A 19,143-nucleotide genomic window follows, 5' to 3' on the forward strand; every position below is an offset into this window, starting at 1 on the left:
TTTCCGCGTCATTTTCTCGTGTGGACCACGGGTATAAAATCTGCCGAGCCAGCGTTATGCCGAGATTTGCATCCCCTCGCTACTACAACCACTTTTACCTCGTTTTATCTCACTTTTATATCACTTTTAGGGAATTTGATGGCGAACATATAACCAAAACCACTTCGTCTTACATTTGTTGGGAATGTAATTCAACTTAAACCATTCCGTCTTTGTATTTGTTGTGAATGTAATCAAACGGTAGTGCACGCCGTATACAAATCACTTTTGAGCAGGTAACATGTTTATTTTGCCTTTTTCTATTCAAATCGCTCGTATTGCATAATAATCTTTACGGTAGAGTGCATAACAGTTCTCAAAAGTGATTTATATACGGTGTGCATTACCGTTCGATTACGTTCACAACAAAAACAAAGACGGAATGGTTTAAGTTGTATTACATTCCCAACAAATGCAAGACGAAGTGGATTTGGTTATATGTTCGCCATTACATTCCCTAAAAGTGAGATAAAACGAGGTAAAAGTGGTTGTAGTAGCGAGGGGATGCAAATCTCGGCAGGGATGCATTTCTCGGCACAACACCGGGCTGTAGAAATCATAACCGCTCAAGGCACAGTCCCGTGAAGATCAAGATTTCAAGCTATGGCACCGAAGAAGCCAATATGTTATTATTGTAATAGTTTTTCATTTTTATTTTATTATCTTATATTATGAAATGAAAAGAAATGTCAAGAAATAAAAATGGATTAAGACGAGGTCACTACGGTGACGGGGATCCATGTCCACCCCTTGACGTCTCGAGCACAACTGACGTGTGCTCGGCAAATCGCACTGTATATACGCAGAGAAAGGCGTTTGACCGTCACACGCGTAACACGCTAATCTCACGTAATAACACCGCGATACAGGCGCAGAACATGCTATGACCGTGCTTCACCCACTATTACCCGCTGAAATTTCGCGTCCTACCCACGTGTAACCACGCCCTGGCCGCGGCCATAGCACGTCGTTCCGCGTCATTTCCACGTCATTACCTCGTATGTACCACCAGTGCCGCCCGCGGTTAACACGTGGTCTAAAGTTTTGAGCAGCGCGAAACTTTTTCGCGCTGCCAACCGCGTGTGAATTTCCGACCGCATGTAAAGCACTGCTGTATCTCGTCCGTATGGCGATCTCAAAGCGTTCAATAGCGTCCGCTTCACAGGCAGAAATTTCTGGCCGTGATTCAGCCTCGATATGCCCGTGAAAGGCTGTGTGACCGGGCCCTAAAGTTTTGAGCAGCGCAAAACTTTTTCGCGCTGCCAACCGCGTGTGAATTTCCGACCGCATGTAAAGCACTGCTGTATCTCGTCCGTATGGCGATCTCAAAGCGTTCAATAGCGTCCGCTTCACAGGCAGAAATTTATGGCCGTGATTCAGCCTCGATACAGATGCAAACGGCTGTGTGACCGGGCCCTAAACTTTAGAATAAAAGCAGGGGCCTCAATCTGTCCTCCTGCGGGCCACAATTGTCTCCTAGGCAGCGAGATTGAGACACCAAAGTGGCAAAGAGACTGGCCAACAAAAGGAAGGGATTATTAATATGGGCAAAAAAATATTGACATTGGACAACTTATTTAATAATTAAAAGTCTTTTTTTTTTTAATGGAAAAGACAAAATCTTCTTGACCCCAAACTTTTAAACAGTAGTGTATATGGCATTCAATGCCAGTCTTAAATGAATCATTGTCTTCTGTGGCAGCATAGATTTCTCCAAAACTTGCAAAATATAGTTTCTCGACAGTAAATGTTTGTTGTTGTTTTTTTTTTATTAATTATTTTTAATTGAAACTGAAAAACCTTTTCACAATCATTTTTCTCCCCAAATCATTTATCTTATTGTTGGAATTTTGGAGGATGATGATGATGATGGTGGCCAGCGGCGGTTTCAGGCGCGGGCTAGGTGGGCAGCACGAGCACTTAAGAAAATAAATATAAGATAATAATAATAAAGGTGCTGCAAGCAAAGTTCACAAAACACTGCAAAGAAGGATTCCAACGTATTTATCTTCAGTGCAGACGGTGCTGGGCAAAGGAGAAAGAGTGTAAAGCTGTGTATCGCTCTGCCCATCCCTACCGCTCCCCCAATCAAATTGCTCAATGTGCTTTACAAGAGCTTCTGGGTAAAACGTTTGTTTTGGCTTTAAGTTTGTTTTGTGAGTTTTCATCATAAAGTGTCTCAATAGTGAACCTAAACTGTTTTATGAACTTCCATATCAAGGATTATTTAGCAATTTACAGCCAAAACAGGGTTGGTTTGTGTGACCTCCTGACTGTAAACTGTAAATAACATTGTATTCTATATAAACTTGCCCAATCCAATGGAAGTCAAATTTTCTTGGCCATGGTTCAGTTATTAGATGTTCTACTTTTCACTAAATATTTATTAACATACAGGTTTATTGTAGCACTAGATAGGACTGCACTAAAAATAAATTCAATGCTGATCTTAAAACACCAACATAAACTCTTGATGGTTTCCTTAAACGACAACTGTCTCTCTTAACATGCTAATATGTTCGACCTGAAGCTCAGCAGTAGCTGTGAGCGACTGTTTTTCCGCCTAAACTCAGGATCCAATTGTGTCTGACCTATTCCTTGACATTTGAGTATTGACATTTTCTGCAAATTAGGGCTGTGAGACACCAGCCTGAGTTTAGCGCACGGCAGGCGTTCTCAGCAAAAGTGACCAGCACTTAACCTTTTAATTATTCCCTTTTTTCCCCTTTGAAATGGAATTACTCTCAACCGAGCCTCCTCCTGATAAATCATCACTTGAGCCTGAGAGAAATGTAAAGAGTGCTTCAAATATTAAGTGTTCCCTCAATGTTGGTTGTTAATCCGTTCCATAACCGCTCGTATTAATCCAAGTAGGAACCATATTAATCTTCTCTCTCTCTCTCTCTCTCTCTCTCTCTCTCTCTCTCTCTCTCTCTCTCTCTCTCTCTCTCTCTCTCTCTCTCTCTCTCTCTCTCTCTCTCTCTCTCTCTCTCTCTCTCTCTTTCTCTCTCTCTCTCTCTCTCTCTCTCTCTCTCTCTCTCTCTTTCTCTCTCTCGGCAAGTTGGCCACCCAAGAAAAAAGGTGCAACACTTCTTTATAGACTTTTCGCGGACGGCTCTAGTCCCCATTAACCACGTAAACCATGGGATTGTTGTACATTCTCAATGCACCATGGACGCCAAAGTTGAACCGCAAATCGGCGGGTGGATACTGCAGTGACTTTGTTCTATGACATTGTGAACATTTTAAAACAATCAATACCCCGCTTAGTTTATTTTTGTATCAAATTCCAAATGGGTTAATTTCCAGACAAAAATTTCTAACTCAATAATCCACCGCTCATTACACAATGCGTATCTCGTTAATTAACAGGTTCAAGGTCAAAGCCGTTCACTGGCTTCTCCGAGTGCCACCATGAAAACAAATGAATAACAGCTAGATTTCAGATGTTTCCAGCCATCATCTCCACATCATTAACCGTTTACTGAAACAAGTGGAGTGAGCTTTTCATAGGTATTGTTTGACAAGGGACTTTGGTGGCGTTTTTAATAACCATCTGCTATAATGTGTACGTTTCAGACCATGTGACCGCTACACAAACTATCAAACATGATGCAAATTGATTCCAGTATCATTTTGCAATTGACTTTATTGTGTGTCAATTACTGCAAACCATCTGCTGCTAAAGCTAAATGAAAGCGTTTTCTGGTATATAGATAATGGCTTTTGTAATTAGCTACACAGCCTATAGGCCATTACCATCATTCTTTGTTGACTACTAATGTTGAAAACAAGATTTGGACCTACAGTTTTAAATAAATAATGGCTTATTTAAAACAATTTGTGCAGGATGCGTGCAGGGTTAGGAGCTGCAGTTGTCACTTTCAAAAAGATAAGTTTGATTTTTGTTCAACAATGTAGTTTAATGATACCAGGATGAATGAATGAATGAATGAAAACTTTTCAGATTCAGATTCAGATTCAGATCTACTTTATTGTCATTCTACTACACGTGTATACAGAACAAAATGTCGATGCATCTGACCCCCACAGTTTCCTTGAATGTACAGATATAAATAAAGTTGTATTGTATTATGGCTACGTATAGTATTTTACCATAGTGCCGATAGTGCAAGAAGAGTAGCTAACCAGATGTGCAAAATGGGCAGTCAGGTTAACAAGTCAGGTACACAGTAACATTAACACTGTAACAATAACGCTGTAATTACAATAGTGCAGAGAGCAATGTGCAAGGAGTGGCAAGCTATAAAAAAAAAAAACTGCCAGTAGTGCAAAAAGTCAGATTAGCAGCCGTTTAGAATTAAGTTAACTATATGTTAGATTGACCATTTAACAGTCTAATGGCCAGGGGGACTAGACTATTGCGGAGCCTGGTGGTCCTGCACCGCACACTGCAGTACCTCTTCCCAGAGGCTAGCAGAGTGAACAGTCCATGATGGGGGTGAGAGGGGTCCCCGGTAATGTTCTTAGCATGGGATAGGCAGCGCTTCTGGCCAATGTCCTGAATGGAGGGAAGTGTAGTCCCGATTATTTTCTCTGCTGTCCTCGTTACCCTCCTCACACTACCCCAGTCGGTAGCGCTGCAGCCTCCACACCACACAGAGATACAGCTGGTCAGGATACTCTCTATGGTGCCCCTGTAGAATGTGATGAGGGAGGGTGGGGGCAGGTGGGCTCTCCTCATCCTCCGCAGGAAGTACAGGCGCTGCTGTGCCCTCTTAACCAGTGATGCAGTGTTCACGGACCAGGTGAGTTTGTTTGTAATGTGCACCCCTAGGAACTTGATACTGCTGACAACCTCCACAGCCTTGTTGTTGATGCAAAGTGGGGCATGGTTGGGCTGGTTTTTCCTAAAGTCGACAATGATCTCTTTAGTTTTGTCAACATTCAGGACCAGGCTGTTGTCCCTGCACCAGCCCACCAACTGCTCCACCTCCTCTCTGTAGGCCAGGTCGTTGTCATCCCTGATGAGGCCCACCACTGTTGTGTCGTCAGCATACTTCACGATGTGGTTTGTGGCGGACCTAGGGACGCAGTCGTGTGTCATCAAGGTGAACAGCAAGGGGCTTAGGACGCAGCCTTGGGGGGAGCCCGTGCTGAGGTAGATGACATCTGAACTGTTCTGACCTATCCGCACTGATTGGGGTCTGTCACAGAGGAAGTCCAGCAGCCAGTTCCGCAGGGGGGTGTTGAAACCCAGGAGTCTCATTTTGTCTACCAGATGTTGTGGGATGATGGTGTTGAATGCTGAACTGAAGTCCAGGAACAGCATCCGCACATGGGTGTTCTTCTCCTCTAGATGTGTCAGGCTCAGGTGAAGCGCAGAGGAGATGGCATCCCTGGTGGAGCGGTTTGTCCTGTAGGCAAACTGAAAGGGGTCGAATGAGGAGGGGAGACTGGAGGTGATGTGCTCTTTAACCAGTCTCTCAAAGCACTTCATTATGATAGGAGTCAGTGCAACGGGCCGGTAATCGTTGAATGATAAGATCTGGGGTTTCTTTGGCACTGGGATGATGTTGGCAAATTTGAAGCATGATGGTACTTTGGCTTGGTCTAGCGAGGTGTTGAAAATGTCTGTTAGTACACAAGCCAGCTGATCGGCGCACTCCCTAAGTACCCGCCCCGGAATGTTGTCCGGGCCTGGAGCCTTCCTTGTGTTGACCCTTCTCAGGGTCTTCCTCACGTCAGATGAGTCCAGGTGGAGTGCTCTTTCGTCCTGATTTGGAACCGCTTTCGCTGCAGGGGTGCCGTTTTGTGCCTCGAACCTTCCAAAGAATTTGTTGAGGTCATTCAGAAAGTCCATGCTAGTGTTCTGCACTGGGGCGGTGGTTGGCTTGTAACTGGTGATGGCCTGAATGCCTTTCCACATATCCCTGGTGTTGGTTGTGCTGAGGAAACGTTCCTGGATTTTTTGACTGTGCGTTCGCTTTGCTAGTCTGATAGCCCGGTTCAGGTTAGCCCTCGCTGATAACAGCGCCTCCTTGTCACCAGATCTAAAGGCAAGGTTCCGTACTTTTAGTTGTTTGCGTATTTAAGCAGTCATCCAGGGCTTCTGATTGGCACGGGTGCATATAGTTTTGTTATTGCTGACGTCTTCTGCGCATTTACTGATGTAGGCTGACACAGAAATGGCGTACTCATCTATATTTATTTTGTTGGTGTAAGTGGCAGCCGATTTAAACATGTCCCAATCAGTGCAATCAAAGCAGTCCTGTAGTGCCTCCATTGCCCCCTCAGACCACACCCTCACCTGCTTCACTGTAGGTTTTTCTCTGGTCAGCAGAGGCTTGTATGCTGGAATTAGCATAATAGAAAGGTGATCTGATGAGCCAAGGTGGGGGCGGGGGGCTGCTTTATATGCACCTTTGATGTTTGTGTAGGCCAGGTCTAATGTGTTCCTACCTCTTGTAGCAAAGTTTACATGCTGATGGAAGTGCGGGAGAACTGTTTTCATATTGGCCTGGTTAAAGTCCCCCGCCGCAATAAAAATGCACTCGGAGTAAGCATGCTGCAGTTCACTCACAGTTCGGTAGAGAACGTCCATTGCCTCCTTCGTATTAGCGCTGGGGGGCACGTACACGGCAGTGATGATGGTCGCGCTAAACTCCCTCGGTAGGTAGAAGGGTCTGCAGATCACCGTCAAAAGTTCAATGTCACGTGAGCAGTGTTTCGAGATTATCTTCGCATTTCTACACCAGTTGTTGTTGGTATAAATGCATAGACCGCCACCCCTGCCTTTGCCGGTGAGCTCGCCGCTTCTATCAGCGCGGAAAGCAGTTAGCCCCACAATGCTAACAGCGTCATTCGGGATAGATGAGTTTAGCCATGTCTCCGTCAGAATTAAAGCACAACAGTTCGTCAACTCGCGGTTCGATGTAAATTCCACTTGTAAATGGTCCAGTTTGTTGTCCAGGGAGCGGACGTTGGATAGGAAAATGGATGGTAGAGGCGTTTTGAAGGGTTTGGCCTTCAGCCGAGCCGTTAGCCCGGCCCGACAACCTCGTTTCCTTCCCCGGTCACAGCGCTTCCGCTTGCCACTTTTATTCGCTGCTTTGTAGGCCGCTGTGTTCTGTTGACGTAGCACTCCGAGGCTAAGTAAACACTCCAGAGTGATCGTCGAAATTTGCGCTGGATTTCTGGATGTTTGCATATCCAGCAAAAAACTGCGATCGTATATTAATCTGCAGTTAGAGTTGTCTTTGTTCGCCCTCATAAACTGAGTCGAAGATTGGGGTTTTTGACTAGAATGTGAGAAACTGTCGGGAGCAGATCCAGCCGCAGCCATAGAGGGCGCCGCCATTTTATATATATATCATATATATATTTATATATATATATTTTATCTCGTACATTAAAATAAAAACAGGACAAAAACAATGAATCAACAACAAAATAATGTCACATAACATGTTCGAAAAGGGGTAGTCAGAAGCAGATGCTTATTTTTCCTACCCCTTTATCTTCCCTATTAAATACATTTTACAAATCCTCCTTTCCTCTTATGTCTAATATAACAAAATCTCATAGGTATGCTTACTACATAGGTCAGATATCAATAATTATAATAATTACAATAATCACAGATTTTATACACTAATCTTCGCAATACCCATCCCTCAACGTCATAATGCGCCTAGTTACCAAATGTCACTGCGGCACCAATGATAATAACAACAATAAAAATAAACATATTATTTATAATAACACTTCTGATATAATAATACCAACAATAACAACAAGTTAACCATAGTTTTAAACGCAGTATTTCCAATCTCACTCATATCCCATTTTCTTCATCCCTGTATTTCGCCAGTAATGCTTTTTTGTATTTAAATTTGAACACATGGATAGTTGGACATTGTTTGATCTCTTCTTGTAAATTATTCCAAAGTTTGACTCCACACACAGACACACACATACTTTTCCTGGTTGTTCTCACCTTTGGGATTTTGAATTTACTACAGCCCCTCAAGTTATAATTTCCCTCTTTCCGAGTGAATAATTTTTGTATGTTTTCTGGCACTATGTTTTTGTTGACCTTAAATAACAGTTGTGAAGTAAAACATTTTATTAAATCATCCAATTTTAATAATTTGGACTGCATGAATAAAATATGATCCCGATATCCTACCCTGTGTATGGTTCTTATTGCACGTTTTTGAAGGATAAAAAGGGGCTGTAGTGAACTTTTGTAATTATTGCCCCAGACTTCTCCACAATATGTTGAATATGGCAGAACTAGAGAACATTACAATAAATACAATGCATTATAATTTAAAATAAATTTGGCTTTATTAATTATTGAAATACTTTTAGATACCTTAGTTTGTATGTGTCTGATGTGTGTTTTCCCACTTAATTTATTGTCTATTATGACCCCTAAAAACTTAATTTCTGATACAATGTCTATTGCGGCGGCAGTAGCTCAGGATGTAGAGCGTCTTGGGATCAAAGGATCCCAGTTCGAATCCCGGCTCGTCCGTGTTACATGTCGAAGTGTCCTTGGGTAAGACACTGAACCCCTAATACCCCCAATAAGCAGGTTAGCGCCTTACATGGCTGCAAGGCCGCTATTGGGAAATGTGGAGAATATTGTAAAGCGCTTTGGGAAGTCATTGACTTGAAAAGCGCTATATAAAATGCAGATCATTTCATTTTGCTTCATTTCATTTCAATTAATTTCGTTGCAACACCATCCATTTTTACTTCTAAATCTTGATTTGCCTCACGATTACCAAAGAATATTACTTTGGTTTAATTTATGTTTAAAGATAATTTATTTATATCTATCCATACTTTTATGTTAATTAGTTCACGATTAATACAGGTTACCAAATCAATATTGTTATCATTTGAATAAAAAATGTTAGTGTCGTCTGCAAATATTACTATTTTTAATAGTTTTGAAACATTAAAAATATCGTTAATATATAAATTAAATAACTTTTGGTCCCAGGATAGAACCCTGTGGTACTCCACAACAGATGTCCAAGTATTCAGATGACTGTCCCATTTTTACATATTGCTTCGTCCCTGTCAAATAACTTTGAATCCATTGCAAAGCCACTCCCCTGATGCCATATCTTTCCAGTTTTTGAATAGTATATTATGATTAATGGTATCAAATGCTTTTCAAGTCAATAAATACCCCGACTGCGTATCTCTTATTTTCTCTACTATGGGTGATTTCTTCTACTGCATCAATAATTGCCATTGTTGCTGATCTGTTTGCTCTAAAACCATATTGACTTTCATTAATCAATTTATGTTTATCTACAAATTGTTCTAGTCCATTACTGTAAAGTCTCTCTAATATTTTAGAGAACTGAGGAAGCAGAGATACCGGTCTATAGTTTGTAAAAATGTGCTTGTTTCCATTTTTGTATATTGGTATAACTTTTGCTATTTTCATTTGATTTGAAAATTTGCCTGTTAGAAATGATAGATTACAGATGTAGGTCAATGGTTTCACAATGCTATTTATAATTTGCGTAACTAGTACCATATCAATGTCTAAACAATCCATAGACGTTTTGTTTTTACAGTTCTTAACCACGTCTAAGATTTCTGATTACGTAACCCCAGATAAAAATATTGTCTTGGAGTTCATTTTCATCAGTGACTCAAATTGTTTACCACTGCACTCTGGGATATTTGCAGCGAGCTTTGGTCCAACATTTACAAAATAACTATTGAAATTCTCCACAACTTGATTAAAATTATAATTTTCGCTGTTCTTATCAATAAAATAGTTTTGATATGCATTACTTACATTCTTTCCTTTTATTATACTATTTAATATATCCCAAATACCTTTGATATGACTTTTGTTATGATGTAATAAATTGGTAGGGTATCATTTCTTGCTTGCTCTTAATATTCCTGTCAATTTGTTTTTATACGTTTTATATCGGGATTCGGCTTCCTCAGTTCTTAGTTTAATACATTTTCTATATAAGGTGTTTTTTTTTTACAAGCATTATATAAACCCTTAGTTATCCATGGACGGTTTACAGATTTATTCTTAATATTAGTTTGTTGGTGAATATTTCCAAAAATATATCAAACGCACGATCCACATCCTCTGTACCATATGTAGCATTCCAGTTTTGTTTAACTAAGTCATCATAGATTGATATAAAAGTCTTTTCAGTTCTAACTTGCTTGTAAACATCCTTAGTTGATTCTTGTCTAGTGAACTTTTCATCACACACTGTAAATACTGGTAGGTGATCAGAGATATCACAAACCAGTAATCCGCTGATGTTTGTAAATTCCATATTATTTGTAAATATATTGTCAATGAGTTGCACTGTGTGAAGTGAATCTACTAGGCCTCAATATAGTTGGGTACAAACTCATACTGTACATCATATTAATATAGTCATCAATGTTTTTATGTTTGTTTGGATTCATTAGATCAATGTTGAAATCTCCACAAATTAATTGTGTTTTGGTGTCTATTGTTCAGCCCAGTTTGTGAAGGTTTCCAGATTTGAGCCCGGTGATCTATATACACACCTGACTTTAACATTTTTCCTTTTTTCATTTATAATTTCTATTGGAATACATTCAAGTAAATCGTCAATGACAAGTGACATGTTTTGTATTATTTTCGATTTGAATCTTTTGTGCACATATATATAGCTACTCCTCCGATTTTGTTTGTTCTATTTTCCGTATTTTCCGCACTATAAGGCGCATCGGGTTATAGGGCGCACCCCGAAAAAATAGTTTTTGGTCCTATTTTTGACATACATAAGACGCACCGGATTATAAGGCGCTACAATGGGAACGTCGACAAAACAGTCAGATAGTTCAGTCAAACTTATTACCCCCTTAACATTCCCAAAGCTTGCAAAGTCGCAAATACGTGTCGAGAACACGTGCGGATGCGGTGTCCGTACGATGTCACTCAAATGCATCGTTCCATCATTCGGAAGGTTAAAGTCTTGGGATTCAAGAAATGCCAACCATTCCTTAGTTTCTATTTTCTTTTTCGCTCGCAACTTTACTGTATATATGACAATACACACTTGGAATTGAGTTTAATTTAAAAATAGACACTCCATTCCATCCATTATCTGCACCGCTTATCACAGAAACATCGAGTTCAGTCTGAAACAAGATACAGGGATAATATAGAAAGCCGAAGTAGCTCACCGAAGTCCTTGTGTTCATAGTAATGTGCAGCCGTGGTCCTCTTATATCTGTGAGTTTAGTAAATCCAGGAGAATAAAATATTTACAAATACAAAATAGTAAAAAAAAGCTTTCTGTATGCCGTCAGCCACGTGCTATACGCATTCATCTTTTTCGGCCAATTGCAGGCTTTGTTTTGCCTTTTAAGCCAATGCCAGCCTGTAAATGATAAAAAGGATCCGCCTCTTGGCCTCCGAATAACTTTAGCCAATAGTGATCGATTCAACTGATGATTGACACGTCATTTTTGGCCAATTGCAGGCTTTGTCTTGCCATTCAAGCCAATGCCAGCCTGTAAATGATAAAAAGGATCCTCCCCTTGACCTCCGAATAACTTTAGCCAATAGTGATCCATTCAAATGATGATTGACACATTGGTTAGCCAATGAAACGCCGGTAAATAAATCCCAGCATACACCGCGGACTACTTGGCATTCGGGGGAAAAACTAGTCGGCGGCAGCAAGTTAGTTGCAAGACTTTGCGAATTAATATTGATCCATAAATAAGGCGCACTGTATTATAAGGCGCATGGTCAGCTTTTGAAAAAAATATAGGCTTTTAGGTGCGCCTTATAGTGCGGAAAATACGGTACATAGTTTAAATTATAGTCGTTTAATTCAAAATTAACACCCCTTTCCTCACTGAACCACTTTTCAGAAACTGCAATCACACTAAACGGGTTCTCAAATTGCTGTAAGCATTCAGTGATGTCATCAAAATTTGTGTACATGCTTCTACTGTTAAAGTGTATTATTGAGAATTTCCCTTCAGATTTAACAAAAGTATTATATTCATTTCCAGTATAATATTTGCAATTGTCTGAGCTAGTCAGGATTGAAGTCATCTAATCTTGAAGTAAGTTCCTTGTATCTTGTTTGTTTTCCTCAAAAATCGAGCCTGTCTTGCAATGTCAGAATTTTTTTTTTTTTGCTTAAGTGTTCATTTAAATAAACATTTGTCCCTTTTAGTTTTTTTCTTTGCTTAAGGATGATGGCCTTCTCAGCTCGTTTGGTTTTAAAACTTACATTTCTCCAAATTTGACACCAAAAAGTATCCTCATGAGTGAAACCTATTCAAACTTTAAAATTAAGAAGAATCAAATTATGGCCTAGCCCTAGGGGCTATTTGTGGCCAATAACAATCTTTCACCAGGAAGTAGCAGATTGTATAAAAAAAAATGTTTTAGATACACTGAACCTTTTTTCCCATTTAAAATTGATATTCAACCCACCCTCAAAATATGCTCAACGAAGAGCAGCATAATACATCGCTGCTATTGTAAAAATACTTACCCCATTTTTCTGTTATTTCTATATTTTGCATGATTGGAACGTTTATGGTTAAAAAGTTAAAAACATGCAAAAAAAATTGGAAGAATCCACCAAAATGTGATAAACATAATTTTGAAATACACTATTAATGACCATTGCCATTGCCCCTGAAAAATACATTTTCTAGCTTATTTAAAATATTGCAAAATGCTGATTAATGTAATCTATGTTGATGTGTGAGAAAAACCTGAGTAAAATAAAAATGAATAAAAAATACAATCAAAGTGTTTTTTATATCATTTCATTTTTTAGTGGAAAAAAATTGACAACTGGTCCACTAGTGATCCCAAGAGCCAAGAAGAGATCAGCAGGTTCAATGTTTAAATCTAAACTTCAAACACACCTCTATTCTATAGCATATGAATAACCTATATTTTATGTTGACAATATCTGTGTATCTGTGTATGATTCGCCCTCATGTAGGTTTTAGATCAGGTGATGGTGTAATAATAGTCTGTGGTTTGCAATAATCTTTGGTCTGTGCAGCCCTTTGAGACTCTTTGTGATTAAGGGCTATACAAATAAACATGACTTGACTTGACTAACTGAAGATGTTGGAGCGGTCAAGCCACTAGAACAGGGGTGTTAACTCATTTGGATAGAGGGCCGAAATTCAAACCACACTTTCGCGAACCGAACAAGATAAACATTTACTGAATACACTAGAACTTGACGTTTTTTTTTAATATGAACATGAAATCAAAACAGACAGAAATATTATTCCAAAACAAACAAACTTAAATATTTAATAACTTAACATACTTTGTTCTCCATAAAAATATATTCCGTCCAAACTCAAAATATGAACAAATATTAATGTAAATCAAATTTGTGAATTTCACCATAATTCAACATAATTGTGAAATAAAACCAGGCAAGAATATGAATCCAGAATATACATAAACATTAAATAACTTTATATACTTTGTTCGGGCAGCCCAGCGGCTGATTGGTTAGCGCGTCCGTGGCACAGTTCTGAGATCTATCTATCTATCTATCTACCAGCCTTCCTGTCCAGAGTATGTATGTTCTCCGCGTGATTGCGTGGGTTTCGTCCGGGCAATCCGGTTTCCTCCCAAACTCAAAAAACATGCATGTCAGGTTATTTGGCAGGTCCAAATTGTCCCTAGGTGTGAATGAGCGAGTGAGTTGTCTGTCTCTGCTTGCCTGCGACTGGCTAGGAACCAGTTCAAGGTGTCCCCTGCCCACTTCCCTAAAATGTCTGGGATGGGCTTCAGCACACCCGCGACCTTACTGAGAATAAGCGGTGCGAAAAACGGATGGATGGACGTACTTTGTCAAAACTACACAAATTCAAATGATTAAAAAAAAGAAAACTGAAATATAAATAAAATGTGTGCCCCCAGGCTGTGAGTTTGACACCGATGCACTAGAAAATATCTGCCCCTGTAATTAACTAATCCCTAATCCTAATCTTACTTTTGGAACCAAAACAAATAGAATCCGTGAAAAGCAGGGTTTTATTAAACTATTTTAGACTTATCATGTGTTTTTACAATTTGAAGACTGACTCAGAAAGTAATTTTATAGTCAATACTGAATACTGTAATTGATTTTGCAAACTTCTCAGGTCACATGAAGAGAGGTTGTAATTAGATATTTTGCGTCTTGGTGCACTGCAGGCCAGACCAAAGTCCAAAGGCCAGACCGGGGGCCAGTTATGGTCCGTCATGAATTTTTTTCACTTGCCCGCAGCATATCATAAACATTAATATGTGGTCTGCCAGCAATGTTAACCACAGTATAAAATACATTTGTACAAACAAGAAAAAATAATGATCTCACCAGATGACAGCGTTGGCTTTCTGTGAGAATTTTAGCCCAACCCATTTCCGACATGGTGACTGTAAAAAAAAGAAGAAAAAAAAAAGGAAAGGGCCACCGCTTCCAGGACAAGGGAAAATTGAGGGGTTTTTTTTGGACTGAAATCCGAAACAACTGCGTCTGCCAAATGTGCCAGGAGATTGTGGCTATTGTCAAACGATATAAAATTAAGGAGCACTGCCACAAAACATGCTTACGACAAAAAGCTCACTGAAAACAAACACTGAAAGGTGATGCAATTTGAAGCTCTTTTCACGACCAAGCAGGGCTTTTTCACAAGGCACTGTGAGTCAAATGAAAATGCTACAAAGGTGAGCTACGAGGTCGCAACACTGATTGTCAACCACTGAAAACCTTTCACTGAGGGTAAATGTATTAAAGACTGCTCAAAGAATGCCAGGCTGAATAGTACGCCCTCACACATTTTTATCTGAGCAAATCTGGCCCACTTTGTGAAATGTTTGGACACTCGTGGCGTACTGGAATTCCTTTGCTCCTCGTGGTTTATGGGGACCAGAACCATCTCAACAAATGCCCCTAACTCAAACAAATACCATAACCCTAACCTGAGCTTCAACCAAAACCCTAACCCCAACATTAATCCGAATGCCAACCAAAACCCTAACCCCAACCTCAAACCAAAAACCTAAAAATTGCCTTAACAGTTACCCTCTAACCAAATAATTTGTATTGGCCACCCATTCCTCTGGCTTACCCAATCACATTGCTTTTGGCGCTTTACTAAAGCTTTCGGGGTAAAAGGTTTGTTTTGGGTTAAAGTTTGTTCTGTGAGCTTTTAACATAAAGGTTTTAACAGTGAAACTAAATTGGCTTCGATATCAAGGACTATTTAGCAATTTACAGCCAAAACAGGGTCTGCTGGTTTGACACCCTGAATTATAAACTGTAGTTAAAATTTTGTCCTATATATTCTAGCCTGAACCATTTCAATTGATGTATTATCTCAGCTTCGCATGTAAGCCACTAAGTTCAGTATGAAGCAATAGAATAGTAATCACACAAGTGTTATTTTATAGATGGCTATAAAAGGTAACACAAAGTTGACTGTTTTTCTCCATAATACTTGCAGCCTCCATCGTGGTGCAAAAGTGGTGGTGTCAGATGCACCCGTGCCTCGACGGCGAGGAATGCAAAGTCCTTCCTGACCTGAAAGGCTGGAGCTGCGCTACAGGGAACAAAATTAAAACCACAAAGGTGAGATTTCCAAGCGCCGTTATAACTTGCTAAACGCGACGTTACGCGCCCGCTCAAAGTCGACACGTTTCCCCCCTGCTGAAATAGCAGCTAATGTTTAGCAGTCGGTGGCCCCTCCGGGGAGCGTCTAATCAATGGGCTGCCATGTCTCCTTAGCACTTCCAAGACACTTTGATCAACCAAACTGGCCAATTACTCGCTCCGATTACCTGCTTTTAACGTAACACGACGCTTGGCTCCTTCGGCGCGTTATGACGAGCCGTAGACTTTGCGCCTGCCTCTCTCCGTCTGCTTAATTATTCAAACTGTCCACACCACACCTGCTTGGAGCTGGCAGCCTGGAGCCTGAGGCTATTGATCCAGGGGCCTGGAAACGGGATATTTATTTAGGTTTGTCACCAAGCATACAGAAACAAGATAAAGAATTGTACCGAATTGGTGATAAAATCTTTCTCTTTTTTTAACTCAAGATTTCTGCAGATCGGGACCAACTTTGGTAACATCACATACTTTACCAGGGACTCCAGGTGAGACATTTTGTTTCATAGCATCTGTTGACACCTTTGTACTATTGATGATGATATTTTGCAGCTTCATTTGAAAAGATGCTAGAACAGTAAGTGCGAAGACAAACTATTAAGAGATTTTGCTGAAGTGACATATTTTCACATGCTTCCCGCAGATCCTTGAAAAGTCTTAAAGCACTTTAAATTTATTATTCTAAAAATAAAGCCTTAAGTGGCAGTAAAATGTCTTAAATCCAATTTTCAAGTCTTAAAAATGAAAACATATAAGATTGATATTTGTTTGAACTAAAAAGTTTTAGTGTTGTCATTGTTTTTCTTTTTTGGCTGTATGTTTAACCTTTTAAAGTAATTTTGTGAATATTCTTACCTAATGATGGATATGGACTAAAACAACAAAAACTATCTGAAAAGCTGCTTAAGAGCTAAATGAGTCAGCTGTTTTTAGTAAGCCAAGCCAAAATAACCGCTTCTCTAAAAAGAAACGAAATATTAAATATTATATGAATCATATACGCAGCCCAAAATGCTGTCAGTACTACATCCACTTTTCTTTAGGTGGGCAGAGAGTGTCTGTAGGTTGGCACTGACCCCTGCCACTCACCCCTTTCCTGATGCCTAGTGAAAGTAGACCAAAATATTTAGATTGTATGCTTACATTGTATATAATACTTACATTGTAATGCAAAAATGAATGAATGAATGAAACATTTATTTTGAACATGACCAAACCAAAACAAAACAACAAATCGGACAAAAAAACACTACAAACAATGTTATTTTAAATGTTTTTAAGGGAAGAAGCACATGCTTATTAAATCCTACCCATTTGACTTAATTAATAATCGTGTCCCACAGTTAGCTCTTCTGTGTATTTACATGAAACAAACCCCTCTCGTATATACATATTTACATTAGCTCTTCTTTATGATCATCATCACCATCACTACTTCCATCACTGTATTTATACAATCAGATTAATTTAGTTTTACCCATCTTTTAACTCTATAATGCTAGTAATCTTAATATCATTCAGTCACCAATAAGGACTATAATGACAATTAATGAGAGTTATCATTGACTTGAAAAGCGCTATATAAATGCAGACCATTTACCAATTGCCATTCACCATTATTATTATATCACTATAATAATATTAATAATAACAATGTTGATTTGCTTACATCTACCTTTTTCTATATCATTCAGACGCCATTTTTCTCCTCTCTGTACTTTGCCAATATTGATTTTTTTGAATATGTGACATTGTTTGAGCTCATCCTGTAATTTGTTCCAAGGTTTAACACCACGTACTTTTCTTGGTAGTTCTCGCCAGTTGGATTTTAAAGTTACTACATCCCCTAAAGTTATAGCGTCCTTTTTGTGTGAATAATTTTTGTATGTTCTCCCGCAGTATATCATTCTTCACTTTGAATAGTAGTTTGGAAGAGAAAAATTCCACTAGATCAAACAGTTTTAATAATTTGGACTGCAGAAATAAAATATTGGTATGATCACAGTATCCTGCCTTGTGTATAATTCTTAATTCACGTTTTTTGAGTACAGAAAGGGGATCGAGTGAACTTTTGTAATTATTGCCCCAAACTTCTGCACAGTAATATAAGTATGGCAAAACTAAAGAACAATATAATAAGTACAGCACAATGTAGTTTAAAAATAGTTTGGCTTTACTAATAATTAAAATACTTTTAGATACTTTAGTTTGTATGTGTCTGATGTGTGTTTTCCAGTTTAATTTACTGTATATTGTAATTCGTAAAATTTGTATTCCTGATACAATGTCTATGGCAACACCATCCATTTTCACCGCCAGGTCCAGATTTGCCTTGTGATAACCAAAGAATATCACTTTAGTTTTATTTAAATTTAAAGATAAGTTATTCATATCCAACCATGTTTTTCGGTTTTAGGTTCACTTGATTAATATAATCATCATTGGAATAGAAAATCTGCAAATATGACTAATTTTAATAGTTTGGAAACATCAAATATATTGTTAATCTATAAATTGAAAAGCTTTGGACCCAGAATGCAACCCTGTGGTACTACACAACAGATGTACAAGTATCCAGACGTCAACTATCCCATTTTCACATATTGTTGCCTCCCAGTCAAATACCTTTGAATCCATCCCAAGGCCACTCCCCTGATGCCATATCGTTCCATTTTTTAATAGTAAATTATGATTAATAGTATAAAATGCGTTTTTTTAAAGCAATAAATATCCCAGGTGCGTATCTCTTATTTTCTATGCTATTGGTAATTTCTTTTACCGCATCAATAACTGCTATTGTTGTTTACCTGATAGCCCAAAACCATGTTGATTTTCATGAATCAATTTATCCTTATCTTTACATTTATGTAGTCTATTACTATTACTGTATAGTTTCTCTAATATTTTAACAGCAACGACGCAGCTTCCCATCTCTGCCGGCTAGTCGATGAAGGCGTTGACATGCCTCATGTCCAAGTCAAGTCACAAGTCAAGTCCCATTTATTTATATAGCCCTTAATCACAAAAATGTCTCAAAGGACTGCACAGGATTACAATTACAAAATTGCACAATTACCTGATCTTAAACCAGCATGCGGACAAGGAACAACTCAAAAACCTCAGTGTGAGGAAAAAAGAGAAACCTTGAGAAAGGACCTCACATGTGGTAATCCCCCTTCCAGGATTGACCAGGGTGAATCACAATTAGCATTAGTGTAAACAGAATAGTAAACACTGGGTAAGATTTTGAAAATGTCCGGAAAGAGCATGACACCAACGACGCCCCCAGCCTGTAAACTAGTCCAGAAAGTCTATGACGGCCACGACGCAGCTTCCCATCTCCGCCAGCTGGTAGATGTAGGGGTTGACATGCTTCAGGTCAGACGCTGGTCCGCTGACTCATCTTATATCGTCCTTCTCCTTCGTATCAGCCAGGCAGGCAGTCGTAAAA

At 39.2% G+C, this 19,143-nt stretch overlaps 1 protein-coding gene across 5 annotated transcripts in view; it reads left to right on the forward strand.

Moving 5' to 3' along the window:
- The window catches only part of LOC148357379 (chemokine-like protein TAFA-2), a 114,229-nt gene that overhangs the window by 74,894 nt on the left and 20,192 nt on the right, over positions 1-19,143 (forward strand). For 3 of the 5 annotated variants that reach the window (XR_015852049.1, XR_015852050.1, XM_088347842.1), the window contains exons 4-5: positions 15,529-15,653; positions 16,124-16,180. Coding sequence is in view for 3 of the 5 variants with exons in the window: in XM_088347842.1 (XP_088203968.1) it covers positions 15,529-15,653; positions 16,124-16,153 (155 nt within the window). In the remaining 2 variants the exon portion in view is untranslated. Of the gene's footprint in view, positions 1-15,528; positions 15,654-15,809; positions 15,940-16,123; positions 16,181-19,143 lie in introns of those variants that run through there. The other 2 variants (XM_088347841.1, XM_088347840.1) reach the window with 2 other exon arrangements.

The sequence above is a fragment of the Urocampus carinirostris genome, chromosome 11 (genome assembly GCF_059441175.1).
Source record: "Urocampus carinirostris isolate Australia breed hairy pipefish chromosome 11, RoL_Ucar_1.0, whole genome shotgun sequence".
Classification (NCBI taxonomy): domain Eukaryota; kingdom Metazoa; phylum Chordata; class Actinopteri; order Syngnathiformes; family Syngnathidae; genus Urocampus; species Urocampus carinirostris.